The following is a 24,935-nucleotide window of genomic DNA, read 5'->3' as shown; positions in this document are numbered from 1 at the left end:
GATCATCTCTAACTTTTTTGTTTTATATTTTATTATTTGTGTGTGTGTGTGTGTGTGTCTGTGTGTGTGTGTGCGTGCGTGTGCAACAGCATATGGAGGTCAGAAGAAACTTTTGGGGGACAGGTCTCTTCTTCCACCATGTGCTAACCAGGGACTGAACTCAGGTCCTCAGGCTTGAGCCATCTTGCTGACCCTTTCCTATCCTTTTTAACAGTTCACTGCATCAATTGACTAATCTAATGGTTCAACACCCCCTAGGAAAGATATTTTGAAAATCAAAATAAAGGTCTTTGCTGCTACAATGACTAGGATGTGCTAATAGCATTTTGCAGCTAGGACGGGGATTCTAGATGCTCTGAAGTACTCAAGATACTTGTTCAAACAAAAACAAAACATGTGAACAAAAAGCCCGCCGAGGGCTGGAGAGATGGCTCAGAGGTTAAGAACATTGTTCTTCCAGAGGTCCTTAGTTCAAGTCCCAGCAACCACATGGGGGAGTTCACAACCATCTGTAATGTGGTCTTGTGCCCTCTTCTGGCCTGCAGGCAGAAATACAGGCAGAACAATGTACACATAATAATAATAATAAAAAGAATATGACAAATATATTTAAAAAAAAAAGCCCGCCGACTTAAGTCTTTAGCAAATTTCCATTATCTCATTAAAAATTCAACTGGAGCCGGGCAGTAGTGGCACATACCTTTAATCCCAGCACTTGGGAGGCAGAAGGAGGCGAAACTCCCTGAATTCAAAGCCAGCCTCATCTACAAAGTGAGTTGCAGAGCAGTCAGGCTACACAGAAAAACTCTTGTCTTGAAAAGCAAACACAAAACAAATCAACTACACAGAAAACTAAACCTCCCAATTACATGACCTAGAACCCATTTCTATATCACATGTAAAAAATATTTGTCTTTTGTAGTGTCAGGGGATCTGACACAGGATCTTGTACATGTGTCAAGCAGGTGTGCAACATTACCACTGAGCTATAGCCCTAGTCCCAACTAAAACATTTTTGACAGCTAGGTGTCGGCACATGCCTTTAAGCCTAGAATTCAGGAGACAAGCAGACAGATCTTTATGAAATCCACACCAACTAGAGCTACTGAGACCCTGTCTCAAAGAAAGAATTTTGACAGTTTAAATATATCTGAATACTCTAGTATAACAAGTATACACAATTCAAGAGGAGGCTGTACTGTTTGCCCAGGGATTACGAAGATTTGTAGCATTTCTTAATCACCAGCAGCCTGAATTATCCTGCATTTCTCACAGTAAGTTGCGGTCTAAGTAGCTGACTGCGTAAGTCATCATGTCTCTTACTGCCTTTTTGTCGTGCTCCTATCCTTCCACCCTTTTTTTTGAGACGAGGTTTTACTTTGTAACTCAGGCTGTTCCCTGAACTGGAGACAATCCTTCTGCCTCAGCATCTAAGTGCTGGGATTATAAACATGTGCCTGTAATCAAGTTTTTAAAACATATTGACATACTTGTTATTTTACTAAAAATAATATTTCATTACGGGTTACTCTTTTTACTATGGAATTGTTTTTATTTTTGAAAAAAAAATAAAATATGCATTCCATTTTCAATTAATAACAGACTTTAAAAATACAAAAAGAAATAATTGGGTCTAAAAGGTTGAGAACTAATCTAACCAGTTTCTAAATAGTGGCCATGTATGCATTTCTGACATTTACAGTTTTTTCTTCATCAGCATCTTTGATATGTGTAACATTTCATATTTATCCCTCTCCATGCATTTTCCTGAAACTAAAATTGAGTGCACAGAAGACAGATCTAGGGTTTTGAAGGTTTATTTATCTTGATTACATTTATCCACCTTGTATGTATGTGTGGGGGCAAGAATGAATTATATAACATGTTACATAATTCACAACCACCTGTAATTCTAGCTGCAGGGGCTCTGATACCTCAGCCAGGTCTCCACGGGTACCTGCATTCATGTGTATATACCAATACACACATAATTAAAAACAAGAAAAATAAATAAAAAAAACTCTAAGGAAATAGTTTTAAAAATCTGAAATATGACTCAGTGTTTAAGAGTGTTTATTGGTCTTGCAGAAGCCTGAGGGTCTGTACTCAGTATCCACACATCTGTTACTCCAGTTCCAGGTGATCCCAAACCCTTTCCTGGCCTTCATGGGCTCCTATAAACACGTAGTGCACAAACTCACAGATGTGAACACACATACACATAAATAAATCTTTATAAAATAAAAAGTATAAGCAAGTTGAAAAAGCAAGTAAACTGGAAGTATTCACAAACTTTTAAGAGGAAAAGTCTGAAATTATTTTTTTAAATCTTTATTTTTATTCTATATGTATGAATGTTTTAGTGCATGAATGTGTACACATCATGTATACGCAGAGCTTGTGGAGGCCAGGTCAGATCCCCTGGGGCTGGAGTTACAAACAGTTGTGAACCCTCATGTGGTTGCTGGTGGTCAAACTCAGGTCCTCCAGAAGACCACTGAGCCAGCTCTCCAGCACCTCAAACTTTTTTGTGGGGGGAGGGAGTAGCTTTTTGAGACAGGTTTTCTCTGTGTATAGCCCTTGCTACACATACCCTAACAATTGTGTTTTAAAATTGTGTTGTGGTGACACATACCTTTAATCCTAGCACTCTCAGAGGCATAGGCAGGAGGATCTCTGTGAGTTCCAGGACAGCCAGCACTGTTACAGAGAAACTCAGTCTTGAAAAACCAAAAAACAAACAAAACACAGTAGGCGGGAGTAGGTTTAGTTTACATTTGCAGTGTTGCTAAACTGAAAATATAGAACTTGATGTGTCCAAAGATTCTATTTTTCTTTTCTTTTTCAAGACAGGGTTTCTCTGTAGCTTTGGAGCCTGTCCTGGAACTCAATCTGTAGACCAGGCTGTCCTGGAACTCACAGAGATCTGCCTGCCTCTTGTTTTTCTAAATAAATGTAGGGAAAATGCAGAATGCCATTTAGAAAATGACAAATAAACAGAACCTTTTCTTACTGGAACACTAATGAACATCTACTTTGTGACTGTACTTGTGTGTATGTGTCTGTGCATGTAAAAGTGTGTATCACCTAATATTGTGATTTCTATTTCTTCAAAATCCATTGATGGTACATGTCTGAAATCTTAGCACTTGGGAAAATAAGTAGTTCAAGGTCTTGCTTAGCTACAAAGCCAGTTCCAGATCAGGTCAAGCTACATGAGAACCTGGGCTCAAAAATAAAAATGTTCAATTACACATCAATCACATGGTGGCTGGTCCACTCAGCTTGGTTTTATTCTAAGACTTGGAGTGATAAATACATTTGTGACATGTTCAGTAGGCAACCAATAGGTACTGGTTGATTTTATTTTAACATTACATTCATAATTCCTTCAGGCATTAGCATTCAACTTCAAAGGCGCTGCTTCCATGATCGACTTCTACTTTAGTTTGCTATTGGTCTTCACTTGAGACTTGTCCCACTGTACTTACTGCTAAAGGAACCCAAACGGTCCATTCTCTAAATGACAGTGACTGTTGTTGGCTCTTCCTTGATATGGAGCTTCTTCAAGATTTCAGAAGTAGCCCAAAATTGACGATTGCCTATGGACAAAGAGAAGAGCCACATGGATCAGAAAACCATTCAAAGGTCTACTACAAGCAGCACCTTCAATCCTGTCACAGCAGGGGACCTGCTCTTCCTCTCTGCATCTATCCTCTGTAAAAGGGGTATGATGCAACAGGCTCAACCTCAGAATTGTGAGCATTAAATGTACACTCAATTATCTATACCGTATAGCCTGGCACATGGGTGCTACATATCTCTGCTTTGGTTTTTGCTTTTGAAGCAAGCGTCTCACTATGGTAGTCCAGGCTGGCATCCAACTGGAGATCCTACAGCCTTGGCTCCCAGGTCAGGGATCACAGGTGTGCTCCGCCATAACCAGCAAATGCTAAGAATTTCTAATAAACATTTGGCTTTTTCTGCCACGTATCCATTCTCTTTGGCCGGATTTCCTTTGGTAAACTGACATGGCAATGACGGGGTAGCCAATCACAATGCTCAGACCTCCATGTTCACAGACTTGAAAGTACGTCCTTAAAAAAAAATCTACAACTTGGGGGCGGGAGAAACCTGCTCTTCCAAAGGTCATGAGTTCAATTCCCAGCAACCACGTGGTGGCTCACAGCCATCTGTAATGATGTCTGGTGCCCTCTTCTGGCTTGCAGGCACACATACATAATAAACAAACAGACAAATAAATCTACAACTTGCTGGTACAGTGGTAGACATCTTTAATCCCAAAACCCAGGAGGGAGAAGAAAATAGGTCTCTATGAGTTCAACTTCAAGACCAGCCTGGTCCACACTGAGTTCTATGACAGCCAGGGCAACACAGTGAGACCCTGCCTCAAAAAATAAATTTTAATCTGAGTTTTATTACTGGAGACCAAGAAATCCTACCTAAGCCAGGCGGTAGGGTCGCAGGCCTTTAATCCCAGTACTTGGGAGGCAGAGGCAGGCAGATCTCTTGAGTTCGAGCCCAGCCTGATCTACAAAGAGAGTTCCAGGGCAGCCAGGGCTGTTATGCAGAGAACCCCTGTTTCCAGAAATAAATAAATCTATCCTGTCTAGACCAAGTTGGCCTCAAACTCATAGATCCGCTTGCCTCTGCCTCCCGAGTACTGGGGCTTTTATTGGGATTAAAATGAATTTAACAAAGGAATAGTATATACCCAGGAATAAAAAAAAATAAACCAACATCCATATGCTAGGAACTGAATGGTAGGTACATCAGTGTATGTGGAATTATCTCTTGGAATCCTAACACTCTCCTGGAACAGGCTGTTTTGTCCAAGGAAAGGAAGTGCTAACGACTGGGGTATTCACACATGTTTTTACAAGCTGGTGAACAGGAAGGCTACCACCATACAATAGAAGCTTCCACCGTAAAGAAAGCTAGAATACGCTCTGACAAACACTTCACGTCAAAAAGCACAGCGCTGCAGAAAGCAAAAATCTTCCTTCCCATCCTTTCTTAAAAGCCCGCACAGTGACAACATCGTGAGAGGCAGGCTACATTCAAATGATTACTAGAGGGAGCAGGGCAGGAATCGAGGAGCAAGTCCCGGAGTTGTGGGCTTAGCAGCTATGCAGCCCTCATCCTGACAGCTGTATGGCTTTGGGCGAGTCACTGTCCCCGAGCTCGCAAACGCTGCCGAAGACTGGCTCGCGGAGACCCACGTGGAGACTCGGCGGGTCAGGTGGGCCGGGGCCGCGCTCCACCTCCCAGCCGGGAACACTGAGGTGCCGCGCCGCCAGTCGCCCTGGAGCGGGGGGAGGGGCTGGGGACCGGTCCGGCCGCACCCGCCACCCGCGCCGGCGTGGCCCCGCCGCGACAGCCCGCACCTCGTGACCCCGCGTGCCCTCGTCCCCGCCACCCAACCCGCTCCTCACCTCGCCAGGTCTCGCACCTCCTCGCCGAAGAGGCTCCCGCCGCGCGTGAGGGCCAGGCTCCCTTACGTGCGCGCCCCCGGTCTGCGTGCGCGGCCCCGAATCACGTGCGCGGCTCCGGACCATGCAGTCGCGAGCACGTCTGCCCCGCCTCCACTCGGGCCGCGGGCGGGTCCCGGAGGTGCTGTCCCGAGATGGAGAGAGTAGTACCCAGCCGCTACCCCGCCGGCACAGGAGTCTGACCGGCTGTCACTTTTCCAGTGACGCGGGCATCCAGGTGCTGTGCTCTAAGGCAGCCCAGGCTGGTTCAGTCTGGATTTTCTCATAACATTCCCACTCCAGTCCTGTCGCAAGCAAGGAAACTGAGGCTGCCCAAGGTACTGGGCCGGAGGACGGCGAGCCTGGGCCGCACCATGGCACTCATGGATTGCTCAGACTGAATACCTTGCGGGGTGAAGAGGGTCCTTTTCATTCTGATGCTTCTGGGACGTCGCCATTGCCTTCTCTGGAAAGAGCCATCCCCTCTCTGGGCTTCAGATGCCCACATGGAAGTGCAGTGATGATGTGGTGGTCCACTCTGATGTCAATCTTGAGGGCTAGGTATGTCCCAACATCTCTTATTACTACTAGTAGAGACTGTTGTGAGAGCTTACATTTATGGAGTCCTTTCTTACTGCATGCCAGGCATTGTACAAAGCGGATTACATTTACGGGATCGCCTAAAACAACTTTCTGAGGGAGGCACTATTCCTGTTCCCATGGTCCACCTGAGGAAATATAGGCACTGGAATAAATATAACTTAGGATCACCTTGCTGCCAAGTGTTGGGGAACGGATTCCAACCCTGGTTGATCTGAACTATTGTGCTGTATATCTACTTAAAAATCTGCCTCATAGATTTACCCAGCTTCTGTTGGAATTCATTTATACACTGCCTGTGTGGTGTCTTTATTCTTTTTTTGGTACACAAGTAATGTAAGTCCATCGTTAAAACAAACAAACGGAAATCTCAGCTGGCTGTAGTTAGTGGCATACACCTGAGATCACAACTTGACTTGGGAGACTGCAGGACAATTGCCATGAGTTTGAGGTCATTCTGTGATGCAAACTGAGAGATCTGTCTAAAATAATAGTAATAATAATAGAAAAACCACCCCACCATGTTGAACAGTTAATGTTTTGTATATATTCCCTTCCACACACTTTCCTCCTATTTATTGTATCAATGATATGGAGTGCTTTACATTTACTGAATCCTCAAATCTATTCATTCCTTTGGCAAATGCACAATGAGCAGTCACTGTTCTAGGTGCTGAGAATTTGGTAGTGAGCAAAACATAGTCTCCTGCTTATAAGGCTTGTGTATTATATATATTTGCATGTATATTAAAAGATAAGTATACTATATATAATAAATATTAAAAGATGGCTCATAATATGGTTTTATGGGGAGTGAATGGGGATCAAGGGAAGACAGTGATCCAGAGATTTTCTTTTAGTCAGGATAGGGAAGAAAGGCCTCTTAGCAGACACAGCACACAGTGGAAATCTGATTATTTAATGAGAAACGGAAGGTAAGTGGATTTCCAGAAAGAGCTGTAGATGAGAGACAAGTACAGTGGCCATGGCACATGGCTTTGATTGCCACGGAAAGGAAGCAGAGAGGCTAGAATGAACTGAACAGAGCTGATTAAAGAGATATGATGGAAAACACAGCCAGGACCCAGGTCATGTATCATTTGGTGAACTTTGGTTAGATTTTGGATTTCACTGGGATGTGATAGATTTCCATAAAGAATTGAGATCAGTGTTCTTAAGAAAAGCATAGTGGCTCATGCCTATAATCCCAGCACACAGGAGGCCAACCTTGGCAACGTATAAAATTCCAGTCCAATCTGGTGTATAAGACCCTAACTCAAAAAAAAAAAAAGAAGAATAAATTTAAAATGCCCAAGGGGGATGAAAATTAAATTATAAATTAAAATATATCCAAGAGGATACAACAAAGTATGATAACATGTATATGTGAAAATGACGTAATGAAACCCATTATGGATAGGCTAACTTAAAAATTAATGCAACAAGAATTAAAATGTTATCATCCTGAAAACAAAAAAAGAATTAAAATGTTCAGGGATTGGTGGGATTGCTTAGTCCATGAAGTGTTTGAATTTGATCCTCAGTACCCATATAAATGCCTAGGTGAGCTGTTGCATGGCTGTAGCCCCAGCCCTGGGAAAGGAAGGAGACAGGAGGATCCTCTAGGGCTTCTTTTTTTTTTTTTAAGATTTATTTATTTATTATGTATACAGTATATACAGCATTCTGCCTGAATGTACACCTGCAGGCCAGAAGAGGCACCAGATCTCCTTATGGATGGTTGTGAGCCACCACATGGTTGCTGGGAATTGAACTCAGGACCTCTGGAAGAGCAGTCAGTGCTCCCAACCTCTGAGCCATCTCTCCAGCCCCCCCCCCCCAAGGGCTTCTTGATCAGATGGCTAAATCAATGAACTTCAGGTTCATTGAGTGATACTCCCAACAAAGACAAAGAAGGGGGCTGGGAAGATGGCTCAGTCAATGAAGTCCCTGCTGCACATGTGGACCCGAGTTCAGATTGTCAGCACTAGTACCCCACTCACTAGTAATCCCAGCACTGGGGAGACTTGAGACAGGCACATTCCTGGAGCTCATTGGCGGGCCAGCCTGGCCAAACTGATGAGTTTCAGGACAGACCCTGCCTCAAAAAGTAAGGTGGAGAGCAACTGAAGAAGACACCCAACCTCAACATCTGGCCTCCATATGTAGAGGCACATATCACACACACACACACACACACACACACACACACACACACACGCATGCACGCACGCACATGCATGCACACTATTCCAAAATATAAAAAATAAAATTTCCAGTGAAAGGAAGGGTAACACTGTTAGAAGCAGTGCTTTCCTTGGTTTCTTCCTTAAGCAGTGTGGTGCTAGTGGCATTGCTAGACCATCAGAAGAAAAGGGGGGGGGAGCCTAACTGGAGGAAGACCAACTTGGAGGAGAAACCGAGTTTTGTTTTGGATCTATGTTTTGCATGCTAACTGGAAAATGACAATAGAAGTTTACTGCTCAGTTGAGAGCTCAGGGCTCAAATTGTGTAACGAGGAGAATTGTTTCTTTGTCTGTGTTCTGCTCAGCTTGAGAACAGACTGTCTTTTGTCTTTGGCACCTCAGCACCCAGAAAGGTAGGGCCAGCAGATACGGGTGAAATAAATAAAGCCAAAGGTATGGCCAGATCCAGTGGCACAGACCTTGAATCCAGGCGCTCAGGATCAGTGAGAGGAGAGTTTGTTGACGCCAGCTTGGTTCTATACCACAGCTTCCAGCCAACCAAGGGTTACATAGGAGTTCCTGTCTCAAAAAAACAGAAACAAAAAAGGCAAAGGGCACAGATAAAGTTACTCAGATAAAATGTGTGAGATTTAAGAAGACCTGACACTGGAGAGATGACTCAGTGGTTAAGAAGACTGGCTGTTTTTTACAGAGGACCTATGTTTGATTCCCAGGGCCTACATGGTAGCTCACGACCACCTGTAACTCCAGTTTTGACAGATCCAATGCCTTTGGCCTCCATGGGCACCAGGCATGCAAGTGATACAAATACACGCAGGCAAAACACTTACACACATAACATGAATCTAAAAATGTTTTTTAAAAATAAAATATGTACTCTATACTTTTACTGGACTTCGAAACAGCTGAATATGACTTACAAGTAGAGAGATCATAATTCCTGAATTGGTCAGGCTGCTCCTGGTTTATTCCTGTTGTTACCTAATTATTAATATTGCCTTGATTTCTAAGATGTATCTTGCTTTGTACAGTAAATCTCTACATCATTCTTTGTAGAAAGGCCCTTCCAAATCTATCTTGTTTTCACTCTTTTGTGTGTGTGTGTGTGTGGGGGGTGTTATGTTTTGGTGCCAGGGATCGAAACCGAGGCAAGCACTCTGCCACTGGGCTAGGCGTAGCCTGTGACTAACTCCTTTGTTGGTCCTCTTGTCGTCAGTTCCCCAGCGCCATGGAAAGGCCTCCCTTTCTCATACATGCTCTTACCTCCTGGCTCCCTTTGCCAAGGGAGGGCTTTACTTCAGCTTGGCTGTCACTTCCCCAGTACCCCTCTTCTGCCCCTTCAAAACTCTGAGTTCCCAGCATGCCCTGAATTTAACTTCAGATCAGAGCTGTGCCTTGTGCCCCTCTCACCATTGCTGCAGAGACATCTGGAAATACAATGGACACACAATAATTTTACATATTTACTGGCCACTGTTTTTAAACCTTGACCTTCAGGACAGGCCTAGCACACACTCTAAGGCCTTCATTCTTGACTAAGTAAAGAGTCGACTTTTGAACTAGAAGTCTAACAAAGAAAATTGTTTCCTGATGCCAGGCTCTGGAATGTGACTGCATTGGTTGAGAACAAAATCTTCAGTTCCTCCTCATCTGTGGAGCTCTGTGGTTAGAGTCAAAAGTGCATGTTGTGGCCTCCTTCCTGTGAAAATAATACCCTGTCGTGTCTGCTTAATTTCTTAATTTTTTTCTAGTGAGACAGACAGTCTTGTTATGTGGCCTGGAACTGACTGTGTAGTTTAAGCTAGCCTCGATCTGGTGATCTTTCTGAGCTTGCAGCCACATGTCACCCTATCTGTCTCTCTAACTTACTTTCTTTTTTTTTTTTTAAATTTATTTATTATGCATACAATATTCTGTCTGTGTGTATGTCTGCAGGCCACAAGAGGGCACCAGACCTCATTACAGATGGTTGTGAGCCACCATGTGGTTGCCAGGGATTGAATTCAGGACCTTTGGAAGAGCAGGCAATGCTCTTAACCACTGAGCCATCTCTCCAGCCCTCTTACTTACTTTCTATATCCTAATGTTGAATGACTCTGTAAATTTGCTCTCCTCCGACTTTCCATCTGTTCCACCTGACTGTGATGGCTGTTGGTAATGGGCATGCAAGTATGTTTTTATTTTTGTATTTTATTTATTTATTTATTTATTTATTTATTTATTTATTTATTTATTTTTGGTTTTTCAAGACAGGGTTTCTCAGTAGCTTTGGTGCCTGTCCTGGAGCTAGCTCTTGTAGACCAGGCTGCCCTCGAACTCCCAGAGATCCACCTGCCTCTGCCTCCCAAGGCAAGTATGTTTTTAAAAAACAAGACTTGGGGCTGGGGAGATGGCTCAGTGGTTAACAGCACTGACTGCTCTGTCAAAGGACCCAGATTCAATTCCCAGCACTGACATAGCATAGCAGCTCACAACTGTCTGTAACTCCAGTTCCAAGGTATCCCTCAAACAGACATACATGCAGGCAAAACACCAATGCACATAAAATAAATAAGTTTTTTTTTTAAAGCAAGTCCCAAAGTCCATCTGTGCCTTCTTCCCTTCTATTCTGTGGGAAGCACCCCTCAGTAGAGATAAGCAGGGGATTTAGGTCTGCATTAGACCACTGTTCTACTCACTGGGATGGTGATTAGAGGTGTCTACGTTAGAGTGTTTTTCACAGAAGTCCTGGCCTCAGGAGTCCCCTGACCTCTTAGACTCAGAACATTGTCTTCCTCCTCTCTCCCTGTCCTTGTGGTCTCCTCTCCGGGGCTACCTTCATGCAAAGGGTTAGAGAACTGGAACAGGTGTCTACGCTATCATCCAGAGATGGTCCATCCCATCCTCAAATCCTGTGTCTGATGCATTGCTTTTAATGGGGTGCCTCTCTTTTTGGGGGGAGCTGGGTTTGAGACAGGGTTTCTCTGTGTAACAGCTCTGGGTGTCCTGGAACATGCTTTGTAGACCACAACTGCCCAGTGGGATGCCTCTCTTAACTGACCAAATGCTGCTCTGTTTGGGCCCTAAGTCAATAACTAATGCAAATTGAAGAAGAGTTAGGAAATGAACCCTTTTCCTCACAGAAGGTTCCTAGACATTTTTTGCTTGTTTGTTTGTTTGGTTTTGGTTTTCGTGACAAGGTTTCTCTGTATCTTTGGCTGTCCTGGAACTAACTCTGTAGACCAGGCTGCCCTTGAACTCACAGAGATCTGCCTGCCTCTGCCTCCTGAGTGCTGGGATTAAAGTCGTAGACCACCACATGTGGTGTTCCTAGACAACTTATATGTCTGGGTCCACTCCTCCTGCCCAGCCTGCAGAGAAGGGTTGAAGCACCTGTGTATATCCATTGTCTCTGCATTGTAGGGAAGGTGAGTCCCAAGGTGAAAAGATAAAGAAAGGAAAAGAAAGTACCCTTAAGGGTCTTGCCATATCCCACTTTACAGTAAAGGAAAACAAGGTTTACTTGTTCCCAAGTCATTCCTGTCACACAGCCCGAAGTAAAACTGGATTTGTAATCAGACATGGTGGCATGAACCTGAATTCTCAACACTTGGACACAGAAGTAGGAAGATTGTGAGTTGAGGGTATCCTGGGCTATATAAGACCCCCATTTCAAGCAACAACAATAATAACAATAAAAAAAATCACCAAAATTTTAGGGACAGGACTGTAGCTCAGTTGGCAGAGTGCTTATCTATCATGAACAAACTCCTGGGTTCTGTCCCCAGCATTACCTAAAACTGGACGTAATAACACACACACCTGCCATCCCAGCATTGGAGGATCAGGCGTTTGAGGTCATCCTCAGCTACATAGCAAGTTTGAGGCCAACCTGGGCTACATGAAACCTTATCTATAAATAAGAGAATAAAATGTAAAACAATATACCGCAAGTAAAAGGATATTTTGGAGTGCTGTTCACAAGAAATAAAGCAAAAGAAACTAGTTTTGTTAAGATGTATGTAGTCACAGCCTCGGGTATTAAGATTTCATGGCATGGTGATTACATAATGCTCTGGCCTATCCAAGCTGTCGTTACCCTTAACTTTTGCCTCTTTCCCCCGACTGACTTCTTTCTCTTCCTCCTTTCTCTTCCTCACGAAGTACAGGATAGTTGCCTCATGACTCAAACAGGTTTTGCCTAGAACCTAAAAAGTTGGGTCAAGTGGGGATGTTCTAGATCCTGTCATTCAGAAAAATTAAACATGCCTATTAGGCAGCTTGCCTGCCTAGCTTTCATCCTGATACACAGGGCCTCCACCTGTTGGCTGTCAAACAGGCCCCTAAAATGTTTGTCATCTGACGGCAAATAATCTTTGCTCCTGCACCCAGTCAGTGAATGCACAGTGAGTGTTCGAAGTATCTATAAGGGTGTTGGCCCAGCTTAAAGTATTTCTGAGAGAATGGACTTTGATTGGGGAGTCCTGAATTTGAATCCTGTCTCTGTACCCCTTACCTCTAATAAGAATTGGGCCGAGTCCAGAAGAGCTGATGGGATCACTCCATGGTAAAGCACTTGGCATGCAAGTCTCAATCTGAATTTGATCTCCAAACCCCATGCTAGAAAAAGAGAATCTGCCCCTAAAAGTTGTCTTCTGATCTCTACACATGTACTATGGTACATACACAACAACAATAAAAACAAGTCAGGCTGCCAAGATGGTTCGGCAGACAAAAGTGCTTGCGGCTTTAGAACTCACAGGGTGGAAGAAGAACTGGTCCCTGCAAGCTGTCCTGACCTCCACATGCATTGTCTGGCCTGTGGACACATACACCTACTACACATGCACACATGTAACTGGAGGCTTCTCTCCTGCCCGCCAGTTCCTGAATTACCACTCTGTGGCTTAATATTAATTCCAAACTGTTTGGCTGATGGCTCAGGCTTCTTACTGACTAGCTTTACATATTTAAGTTAACCCATTTCTAATAATCTATATAGTGTCACTTGCCCCATGGCTCACCAGTAATGTTCTGGCACCTTACTCCTCCAGCAACTGTTGGTGCCTCCCTCCAGCGACTTCTTTCTCCCTGTATTTAGTTTGGCTTTCCTGCCTAGCTATATTCTGCCCTGCCATAGGCCAAAACAGCTTCTCTATTAACTAGAGAACATATTCACAGTATACAGACAGACATCCCATGTCACACACATATACACAATAATAAATAAATGTGAAATTTAAAATAAGTTAAAAATACTTCTAGCCAAGTTAAAGCTGGGCATGGTGGCTGGCAGTGACAATCCCAGCCCATAGAAGCTGACAAGCAGGAGGCATGCTTCTAGTTCTAAGTGCGCCTAGGCAATAGAGTGAAACCTGTCTCAAAACAACAACTAAAAGAATTTCACTAAGTCATTACCTTTCTCTGACCTTTTTCTTATGTATAAAGTGAAAATAATACCCAATTCAACAGTCTTAAGGTGGGAACGTAGCTCAGTCAGTAGAGTATTTACCTAGCGTATACAAAGCTTTTAATTCTATCCCAGCATTGCATGGGATCCAGGAGACTGCGGCTGGAGAGATAACACTGCCTACTCTTCCAGAATCCCTCGAGTTGGTTCATAGCATCTGCCTGGCTGCACATAACCCCTGTCCCATTCCAGGGGATCCTATGCCCTCTTCTGGCCTCTATGGGCACTGCTTTCACATGTAGTCCATAAGTGCATATGCTCACACACATAGACACTCATACACATAATTTAAAATATTAAAAAATAAACTTTTTCTACAAGTGGTGGTGGCGCACTCCTTTAATCCCAGCATTTGGGAGGCAGAGTCAGATGGATCTCTGTGAGTCAAGGCCAGCCTGTTCTATAGAATGTGTTCCAGAACAGCCAGACATACACACAGAGAAACCCTGTCTAGACAAACAGAAGTTGTTCAAGGTTCTGTTATTTAGTCCTGGGCACTATGTCATTTCTATTATTTGATTCAGTGACTCCTATTTCCTGAAACCTATAGGGTTCTAGAACAAGGGGCAGGTAAACAGAGTTTCTTTGTCACACTTCACACGAAGTGGAGCGAAGTGGAACGTTGGGTATGTCAAGGTCATGTGCAAATGTATGAGAACGGTAGGCTCAAGGGGAGATGAGCTGGAGTCTGTCCCATCTCATGGCTGTGATAGTGAACAGACTTGTGTATTGGGAGTGATTAGCTGAAGACTGTTCTTTGGGGGCAGTGTGTACTTTCCTACTGCAACCAAATGGAAGGTACCCAGAAAAGGTTAACCCTATGCATATTTAATGATATGTGTAATTGTTATAGTGCTACATGATAATTAGGTCTTAAATGTTAAGTGGATTATATAAATGACTCTAATAGAGTGTTTTTACACAGTCAACACATATTTTCAGTGTGTCTCTGCTCATTGTATTAACTTTCTAGAATCTATAATCACAGCAAGAACATTTTTCTCTGCAGCTCTCTACTATTTACTCAAGTCCTCACAAACGCACTCTTCATAATGACAGAGCAAAGCACCACCATAGCCGTGTTTAAGGCTCTCTGTCTGTGCTTTTCATTTCAGTCCTAGGAAACCCCTTCTAGGAGGGGGTGTTACTCCCGTGTCAGTGATGCGGAGGCTGGCCACCCATGGAGAACGTAGGCCAGCAGCATAGGGAGAGGCAAGCTTCTTGGCAGTTGCTGACCATTGCTTTCTCAGTAAGCAGAGGTGGTAAAAATTAGTTTAGGACGTAGAATGGCTCTGAGAATCCAGAGCATATTTAGAGCATATCCAAAGAGAAATTTTTGGCAGAAGTTGGGGGGAGGGGAGTTCCTCTGTGTAGTTCTGGCTGTCCCAGCACATGGGAGAGAGAGGTAGGCACATTTGTGAGCCTCAACTCTAGCTAACCTGGTCTATATAATGAGTTGCAGGAATCCAGGGCTACATAAGAGATCCAGTCTCAAACTGACCCCCACCAAAGGAAGAAGCAATTATTAGCCTAGCATGGTGGCACACACATTTAATCATAGCACTTGGGAGGTAGAGGCAGGTAAATCTCTGTGAGGTTGAGGCCAGCCTTATCTATAAAGTAAGTTCCAGGGCAGCCAGGGATACACACAGAAAAACCTTGTCTCAAAGTGGGGGGGAGAAGGGTGGTACACACCATTAATTCCAACAAAACAGCAATAACAATAACAAACATGAATAATAGGAAAACCTGGTGAGGTTTAGGCCATTATTTTAGACCTTCTCACATGGTCCAGGCTGGACTTGAACTTCCAAGAGCTGGACACCAAATGTCTGCCGCCTCCCCTGACTGATTTCTGTTGGAGGTAACTGTTGAGCCTGTGTGTGAGATCAGTCACTGAGTAGTTTTCTGCTGAAAAGCCATGCTGTAGTTTGCACTTTGAAAAGCTCACCTTGTTTGTGACGTCGAGGACTTCGTGAAAGACGATAGAAGGTTGTGGGCAACAGATGAGAGGCTGCTTCAGTTTTCCTCATTACCTTACAGGAAGGCAGAGCCCTCGTTCTTATGTAGGAGCATCAAGTGCCAGTAATTAATTGCAGAGATAAAAGGTTAAAGTTAACCCAGCAGGAAGAAGGGAGGCGCTGGAGTGAAAGGATTTCACTGAAGCATAGATAAAAATCAGATTCCTTCTTCTGTAGATGGGAGAGTTCTGCTGGGGATGAAAGTGATAGCCAGCAAGGAGAGGCTCCAGCAGACTCCTCTCCTGTGCCATTTGCCCAGGTTCATCCTCAGTATACCCAGACAAAACGGTTGAGCAAAGGTGCTTTATGGCGTGCCCTGGTGTGTTTGGTGTTTTTGTTGTTTTGAGACAGGATCTCATTGTGTGTTCCCTGGTGGCCTTGAACTCTGGGTCCAAGTGATCATCATGTCTTTGTCTACCAAGTAGCTTGAATTATAAAGACTTGTGCCCCTTTGCTTTAAAAATGAACTTTATCCCTGAGGTGTAGATATTGCTGGATTTTGCTTATTTTTCATTTTCATTTTCTTTTTCCTTTTTATCTTTTTTTCCCCCCAGAGACAGGATTTCTCTGTGTAACCTTCAGTGTCTTGAACCTCATTCTGTAGACCAGGCTAGCCTAGAACTCACAGAGATCAGCTTATCTCTGTTTTCTGAGTGCTGGAATTAACTAGTTTCATTACACAGTACGACTATAACAGCTCCTAGAAATTGACAATTGGGTTTGTTTTTTTCTTTCCTCTCATTTTAATATAAAGAATTAATAGGGTCAAACAGATTGCTCAGTGGGTAAAGGTGCTTACAGTCGAGCCTGATAATCTGAATTTGATTTCCTAAGACCCACATGGTATAAGGAGACTACTGAGTTCTCTGACGTTTTCTCTGACCTCAATGCATGCCATGGCACACACATGGGTATTTGAACACACGCTCAAATAAATAAATAAATAAATAAATGTTTTTTTTTTAAAAAAGAATTAAACAGGTTCAAATGTGGTGGTGCACAACTGCATTTCTAGCACTTACGAAGTAAAAGTAGAATAGGATTTTAAGGCCAGACTTAGCTACATCATGGATTTGAGGTTGTCCTGGGCTACATGGAACCTTTTCTCAAAAAAGAAAAAAAGCAAAAGTAAAACAACACAACAACAACAACAAAAACCCACCAACACATAAAAATTACCCAAGCAAAGCAAAATAGGGTTGGAATACGCTGACAGCCCAACTACCTGCTTATCATACATTAGAGGAAAGTCTTCGGGATCCTTCCACTGATGAGTGGCAGCTGAAAACATACCTCGGAGAAATGGAGGCCAGAACTGAGGCTACAGAGCCTGGGAGTTTCTGGAGGAGGAAGGACAGACACAGGGTGGTGTGGAGGATGGAGACCTTGTTGGGAAGAAGTTCTAGTTTTCTGTAGCACTTGTGACTGTGATGATCAGTTTAGTAAACATTTCAAAATAGCTAGAAGAGGATTTTGAAGGTTCGTGTAAAGTAATAAAAATGATAATTACCACATTTGATCATTATACATTGTATTTATGTATTGAAATATTACATTAAAGCCCGTAAATATGTGCAGTTACTATATGTCCATTAAGTATAAAAGCACACGGAGTAGTGGCCTTTAATCCCAGCACTTGGGAGGCAGAGGCAGATGGATCTCTGAGTTCCAGGCCAGCCTGACTGACATAGAGAGTTCCAGGACAGCCAGAACAACACAGAGAGACTCTTTCTCAAAGTAAGTAAATAAGTAAATAAATAAAGCACACAACTTTAATTTCAGCATTTTGGAGACAGAGGCAAGTGGATCTCTGTGAGGCCAGCCAGGGATATATAGTAAGACTTTGTCTCAAAAATAAATTTTAAAAAAGTTGGGAGAGCTGGAAGTTTTCCTAAGAAATATGTTTAGTTTTATAGAACTTATAAACTTAACTTAGCTCTTAAGGCTAAGCATTTAAAATCAAGCCACGAAATGAAAAATGAAGAAAAATGCTTAAGCCCAATGGGATTCCTAGAACCTCAAATCCTGATTGTTTATTTATTAACATATATATTAAAAAGGACAACATTTTTCTTTTGAAACAGAGTCTCACATAGCCCAGACTGGTTTTCAACTCCTAGGTACTGAGGATGACCTTGAACTTATACTCAGGAATGGTATAGGAAGTCCTTCTATGTGTTGCTTGTATTGGTTAATGAATAAAGAAACTGTCTTGACCTGATAGGGTAGAACTTAGGTATGCAGAGAAGACAGAACTGAATTCTGGGAAAAAGAAAGCAGAGTCAAGCTGCTTTTTTGTCCCGGCCGCCCAGAACCGAAATAATCACACAGAAACTATATTAATTAAAACACTGCTTGGCCCATTAGCTCTAATTTCTTATTGGCTAACTCTTACATCTTAGTTTAACCCATTTCTATTAATCTGTATATCCCTACATGGCAGTGGCTTACTGGCTAATTTTTGGCACCATGTCTTACTCTGGTGGCAGATCCATGGCATCTTTCTGATTCTGCTTTCTTCCTCCCAGAATTCAGTTTCATCTTTCCTGCCTACCTAAGTTCTGTCCTATCAGGCCAAGGCAGTTTCTTTATTCATTAACCAATACAAGTAACACATAGAAAGAAGGACTTCCTACACCATTTTCCCTATTCTGTTTAAACAAAAAGGAAGGCTTTAACATAGTAAAATTCTAGCAAGAATCACAGTTACAATATTTATATCTACTTTATCTTTTATCATAACAAAGGAAAACTATAACTATAAATTCTTCAACTCCATCAAAGACTCCAGAAGGATATAATATGACCTAAGTAAACAGGAAGCGCATTATAAACAACTTCCAAAACTCTAGAATTGACAGAGACATCTTTCAATTGGCACAGTCACCCAAAGTTCTTCTGTACCACTGGGACATCCATCTTCAGCCTATAGGCCCATAGTATCCAGCAGACTTTTCCGTGAAGCAGGAAATTTCAAAGACCTTTCAGTCACTTTCTTCTGTATCCTACAGAATGTCTCGCAGACTTTCATGAAGCAGGAACCCCAAAGGATCGTCTGACCTTTAGGCAAGTTCAGCAGTCAATGCTCTGTGGGTCCTGCATGTCCAGTTTATGCGACAATTCAGGCAAGAGCAGTTTCTTGCCTAAATGGCTAACTAACTCCATAAGGAGCCTCTTTGATGCCCATCTTCTTCTCAAAGTAATTGGTGCTGCCAGGAATAGATGTGTCTCACTGTCATGAAAAGTCCTAAGTTCTTAAAACATTTTAAATGCCATATTCTGTAGTCTTTGAAAGATACAAAGAATGCCTATCCATCTGAAATATATCTATGCACATCTAGAAAATCTAACATGACTATAAACTTGACTATTATAGATGATTATCTATTAACCTATATTTCTTAATTATATATTACATCCTTAAAAATGAACTACACAATCACAATACCTTAATCAAGATCAGAAATACATATATATAACATGTATATATACATGTATATGTATATATATAACAAAATTGACCTTAAATTTGTATCAATAAGCTAAGATCCATACCAATGCAAATTATTCATATCTATATCACAGGAAGTGAGGCAGGATGATGATGAATTCTAGACCATCCTTGTCTGTATCTATTTGGAGACTAGCATGGGCTAAATGAGACCTTGTCTCAAACAGACAAAAACAAAAATAAAATGCATTAGAGACGATGACACAGTAACTGGAGAGTGGTTAGGAGTGCTTACTGTTTTTGCAGAGGACCTGGGTTCTGTTCCAGTACCCACTTGATGGCTCACAACCATCTTTAACTCCAGTTCCAGGGGATCTGATGCCCTCTTCTGGCCTCCAGGGGCTCCTGCATATACATGGTACACGCAAACTCATTCAGGCAAACACATATGCACATAAATTAAAAATTTAACCTTGCTGGGTGGTGCTGGCACACGCATCCTAGCACTTGGGAGGCAGAGGCAGGCGGATCTCTGTGAGTTTGAGGCCAGCCTGGTCTACAAAAGCTAGTTCCAGAACAGGCTCTAAAGCTACAGAGAAACCCTGTCTCGAAAAAAACAAACAAACAAAAAAATTTAACCTTTTAAAAATTAATTTTTTTATTTTGTGGAGAAGTGGGGATCATGTCATGTGCATGTGGAATTCAGAGGACAACTGGCAATAACATTGCAAGTTTCTACCATGTAAGTCCCAGAGAAGGATGGAGCTCAGGTTCTTGGGCTTAGTGGCAGGCACCTTTAAATCCTGAGCGATCTCACAGGCAAAGTAATAGATAAATATATCTTAAAAAAAAAAAAAAGGAGGGAGAGGAGGTCTGGGCATGGTGACACACACTTTTTAATCCCAGAACTCAGGAAGTAGACTCAGGCAGATCTCTGAGTTAAGGCCAGCCTGTCAACATAGTGAGACTCTGGTTTTTTCAAGTTAGGGCCTCATTATGGAGCCCTGGATGTCCTGGAACTCACTTTGTAGACCAGGTTGGCCTCATACTCAGATCTACCTGCCTCTGCTTCCCAAGTCCTGGGATTAAAGATGTGCACTACAACCGCCCAGCCTGGGCAAAGTTGAATCTATAAATCCCAAAACCTATGAATCTTTCTTGACACAGTCATAGACACAGACACACTCGAGCATAGTCAGCTGATGAGAAACTGCTAATATTCCTGTATGCCTGGCTCATGAGCCTTCTATTTCAATGTTTTCTCAGCGGTGTGTTCGATTCTTCTAGAGGTTAATAAGGACCCTCTCTGTCCTGCACTGTTTATCATTCATTTCCAGCACGTTGCGGGGAGGGAGGGTGGCTTGAGTAAGATCCTGGAAAAGTTTTCAGGGCACCATCTAATTCTGCAGAGCCCATGGCTGCAAACTTCTGAATATACCTCCCCCATTCTATTAAAGTCTTTTAGAAAATGAGACTTAAAGCAGAACATTCTCAGGCTGCTAGGATTGTTTAACCCCTGGGCAGTAATATGGACCTCGCCTTTATTGTGACTTAACCTGTGTTGCATTTTTATTCATGAATGCCCTGTGCTTTTTAGGATGCAGTTATTAGTTCTCGCCACTAGGTGGCACAAATTCACAGGCGTCCAGTGAAAGTCCCTGAACTACACAGCCCAGAGAGCAAAATAGGGTTTCTATTTGCTGAGTGGCACCGAAGAAAGGAAGGCTGGGGGAGAACAGGTTTATTCTGCCTGAAATTCCTAAAATTCAGGTCAGATTATTGGATAAGGAAAAGAGAAAGAAATAAAAATGTGTTGGAAATCAAGCTCCATGCCAGTCTGAGCTACAGCTACACAGTGAGACTCTGTTACAAATGAACAAACATACTGTCTTAAACACACACACACACACACACACACACACACACACGAGGCGGGGAGGAGTGGGGAGGAGAGCCTAGAAAGACAGTTTAGCAGTTAAGAATGCTTGCTGCTTTTCCAGAGGACCTGAGTTAAGATTCTGACACCACCTTTTGGCTTTTCGAGGTGTGCATGCACACGCACACCTAAATAAAAAGTGATACAAACAAATCTTTTAAAAAATACATATTGAGCCGGGTGGTGGTGGTGCAGACCTTTAATCCCAGTACTCGGGAGGCAGAGGCAGGCAGATCTCTGTGAGTTCGAGGCCAGCCTGGTCTACAAGAGCGAGTTCCAGTATAGGCTCCAAAGCTACAGAGAAACCCTGTCTCTGCTTGTGATTGGCGGGAGAGCAGGCACTGAGGTCATAAGAGCAGGAGAGCTGTCCCTGTCCCTCACTAGCTGCAGCACTCAGGAGAGTGGCTCCTGCACCTCACCTGGGCAACCCAGGGGAGCTGCTGGCCCTGATGGTGTAGGTGTGGGTGAACCGACTCTGAAGGCGTGAACACAGGACCTCTGGCTGGCCCTGCCCTGTGCTCTTTGCTGCGAGGGGTGAACTAGTCAGGGCAATGCTGGAGAGCTCACCCTGGTGCTGAGGACTGGAGCGAGCTGGCAGGCTGACCAACTCTGCAGCTACCCAGGCCCAGAACCATGGCTAGGAGTTGGCCCATCCCATCTGTGATCTACTGGAGCATGTGAAGGAGCTGGTTCTGCAGATCCAGAGCTGCAAGATCTCCATGACACAGGACAACAGGATATCCAAGAGGAATCCCAGTGAAGGCCCAGTATATTAGTGTAGTAGAAACCAGAGGCCTCAAAACAGGCCGATGACTATTTGTTTGTTTGTTTGTTTATTTTTCAAGACAGGGTTTCTCTGTGGTTTTGGAGCTTGTCCTGGAATTAGCTCTTGTAGACCAGGCTGGTCTTGAACTCACAGAGATCCGCCTGCCTCTGCCTCCCTAGTGCTGGGATTAAAGGCATGCGCCACCACCGCCACCCGGTCCAGACTAATGACTCTTTGCAATGAACACTTGCAAGTAAAGGTGTATGGGTAAAAAAGTTTACTGCTTGACTTACTATGTCACACTACAGCTTCCAGCCTCCATGATGAGATTTTTCCTTTTTCTTTCTTTTTTCTCTTAAATTTTATTTTATTCTATGTTTGGAGGGAGACTACAAGTGCAGATACAAAGGTATGGGGAAGGGGCTGGAGAGATGGCTCAGCTGTCCTGAGTTCAATTCCCAGCAACCTCATGGTGGATGACCATCTGTAGTGAGATCTAGTGTCCTATACTGGCCTACAGGCATATATGCAGGTAGAATATTATATACATAATAAATCTTTTTAAAAAACAATAACAACAAATAATATGAACTGAGAGATGAATTTGCTGGGTGTGGTGGCAGATGCATGTAATCCCAGCAGTTGGGAGACAAAGATAAGTGGATCTTTATGAACTTGAGGCCAGCCTGGTCTACATAATGATAGCAAGTTCCAGGCCAGCCATAGCTACACAGTGAGACCCTGTCTCAGAGTCTAAAAGTCGTAGTAGTAATATAATAAACAAAGAGATGAATTCAAGCCCCACTAACAATTACAGTATGGGCCCTCTTTGATCTATCTTGTCTAAAAAACCAGTAGCAGCTTGGGCTTGAGAGGGCTCAGCTGTTGAGGGGGCACTCCTGTTGTAGAAGACTTGAGTTTGGTTCCCAGCATCCATGTCAGTCAAGTTACAACCTTCTGGAACCCAGCTTCAGGAGCCCCGGATACCCCTGTTGTCTGTGGCAATGTGCCCACATAAGCTCACACATAATTAAAATAAATAATTCTTACATATAAAAGAATTAGCAACTTTTAGAAGGTTACCTGATTCTCTTGTACAAAAGGAGTCATGCAGCCAGGCTTGGTGCCACAGGTTTATAATCTCAGCTACTCAGGTGCAACAGGCAGGAAGATCACAAGTTCAAAGCCTGTCTGGATAAGTTAGTCTGTGTCTCAAAAAGTAAAAACGAAAGAGGGCTGGAGATGTAGAACACCTCTGTGGACCATACAAGGCCCTGGGGACCATCTTCGTGATTGGGAAGATAGAAAAAGCGCAAGCTGAGACTTACCTCCCTCAACCATCCATTCAGTGATGGGCCACCAACACACAATTTGTGTGTTTACTACAGATATGATGCTTTACTAATACAAAGCAATATAAAGATACACAGTGGTGAATCTCAACACTCAAGAGGCAGAGGCAGGCAGATCTCTGGGAGTTTGAGGCCAGCCTGGTCAAAAGTTCCAAGACAGCCAGGGCTATACACAGAGAAACCCTTCTCAAAAAACCATTTAAAAAATACACAAATTCCTACGGGGTTAACAGACTTCAAGGACAAGAACCAGGAAGTACACTTGATAGAAGAAATAGCAGGTCCTCAAGACAACATGAGGGCCATTGTGTGAACTCAGGAATGAAATTCTGAGAGTGGGAGGGGAGGGAGAGCACAGTCTCAACCTGGCTAGGCAAATTGCGTCCATTTGGAAAGGGTTTGTGGCTCCTTGTCATAAGTAACTCTTCTTGGAAAATAGCTGACTCTAAACGCTGGGGAAACACTTCAGGTCAGAATCCCTTGGGTAGTGTTTAAAGAGTGTCCAGAAGTGGGGGTAGAGAGTGGTTAGGGCTGCTCTTGCTCCTATGCCCACCTTCGCATCGCTCCAGGGTGCAGGAAAGGAAGAATGTTAATGCTTGCTTAGCTCTTCCAGATATCCAGAGTCCTATGTCAGCTTCATTTTTCTTTTCTATGTAGAGCAGGCTATTCTTGAGCTCATTATGTAGCCCAGGTCGGCTTCAGTTGCCTGAGTAGGGGGATCACAAACGTGTGCCACCACAGTTTGGTTAGTTTTGATTTGGTCACAGTTGTAGAGATGCTCAGCAGCAAAGAGCACTTGTTGCTCTTGAGAGTTCAGTTCCCTGCAACCCCGTGTCAGCGCACCACTCCAGGTACCAGACATACATGTGGTGCATATACATACCTGAAGACAAAACACTTGTGAACACTAAATAAATCTAAAAATGGAGACATGGCAAATGCAATTTATATATATGCATATTTTAAGTGTTAATATTTTTTATATATTTTTTTAAATTTATGTCTATGGGGGGGGTCTGTGTGAGTAAATGCCATGTGTATGTGCCTGTGGAAGCCAGAAGAGGGCATGATGGCCCTTGGAACTAGAGTTCCAAATGGTTATGATCGGCCTGGTATGGGTGCTAGGACCCACACTCAGTTCAGTGGAAGAGTATCAATCTTCCTAACCCTTTATACTTTTATATTTATATTATTTAACAAAATAATGTAGTTTTTTTTGGGGGGGGAACCTTCCTAGTAGCCATTCTTATTTTCTCTTGTTTTGCTCAGCATACAGAATAAACGGGTTTCATTATGAGAGTTTCATATGTAAGTATCACACTTGAATCTTGTACTTTTACCCCACTGGCTTCTTTCTTCTTCAAATTGGTCCCCACTTCTGCTTTCAGTTATTTACATTCTATTACTCTCTTTTAAAGTATTTTTTTTTTTTTATTTTGAGACAGGGTCTCAGTCTGTAGCCAAGGTTTACAGAGAACTCACTATGTAGTCCACACTCACCTGGAGGAAATCGTAGCAGTCTTCCTGCCTTAGCTGTCAGTGTTAGGATTATAGGAATGACCCATTGTGCCTGGCTTCAAAGGAACCCTTTTAACACCCCACACTACAGCTGTTTACTCAGTCGTTAAGCAATAGCCTCAAAAGTTCAAAGTGGAATTTTT

The 24,935-nt window shown here is 43.1% G+C and overlaps 1 protein-coding gene across 2 annotated transcripts in view; it reads right to left on the bottom strand.

Annotated features, from left to right (window-relative positions):
- Tada2a (transcriptional adaptor 2A) overlaps nucleotides 1-5,557 on the bottom strand; it is a 48,340-nt gene extending 42,783 nt beyond the window's left edge. Inside the window, exons 1-2 of one of the 2 annotated variants that reach the window (XM_050119585.1) lie at nucleotides 5,457-5,557; nucleotides 3,492-3,602 (exon numbers count right to left, since the gene is read on the bottom strand). In XM_050119585.1, the coding sequence (XP_049975542.1) occupies nucleotides 3,492-3,516 (25 nt within the window). In that variant the 5' untranslated portion in view covers nucleotides 3,517-3,602; nucleotides 5,457-5,557. Of the gene's footprint in view, nucleotides 1-700; nucleotides 765-3,491; nucleotides 3,603-5,456 lie in introns of those variants that run through there. The other variant, XM_050119584.1, reaches the window with a different exon arrangement.
- Nucleotides 5,558-24,935: the final 19,378 nt, after the last annotated feature.

This window comes from Alexandromys fortis, unplaced genomic scaffold (assembly GCF_014885135.2).
Source record: "Alexandromys fortis isolate MF-2015 unplaced genomic scaffold, M_Fortis_MF-2015_v1.1 scaffold_173, whole genome shotgun sequence".
Lineage (NCBI taxonomy): Eukaryota > Metazoa > Chordata > Mammalia > Rodentia > Cricetidae > Alexandromys > Alexandromys fortis.
The sequence above is the reverse complement of the archived record's forward strand: the minus strand, read 5'-3'. Positions and strand labels throughout refer to the sequence as shown.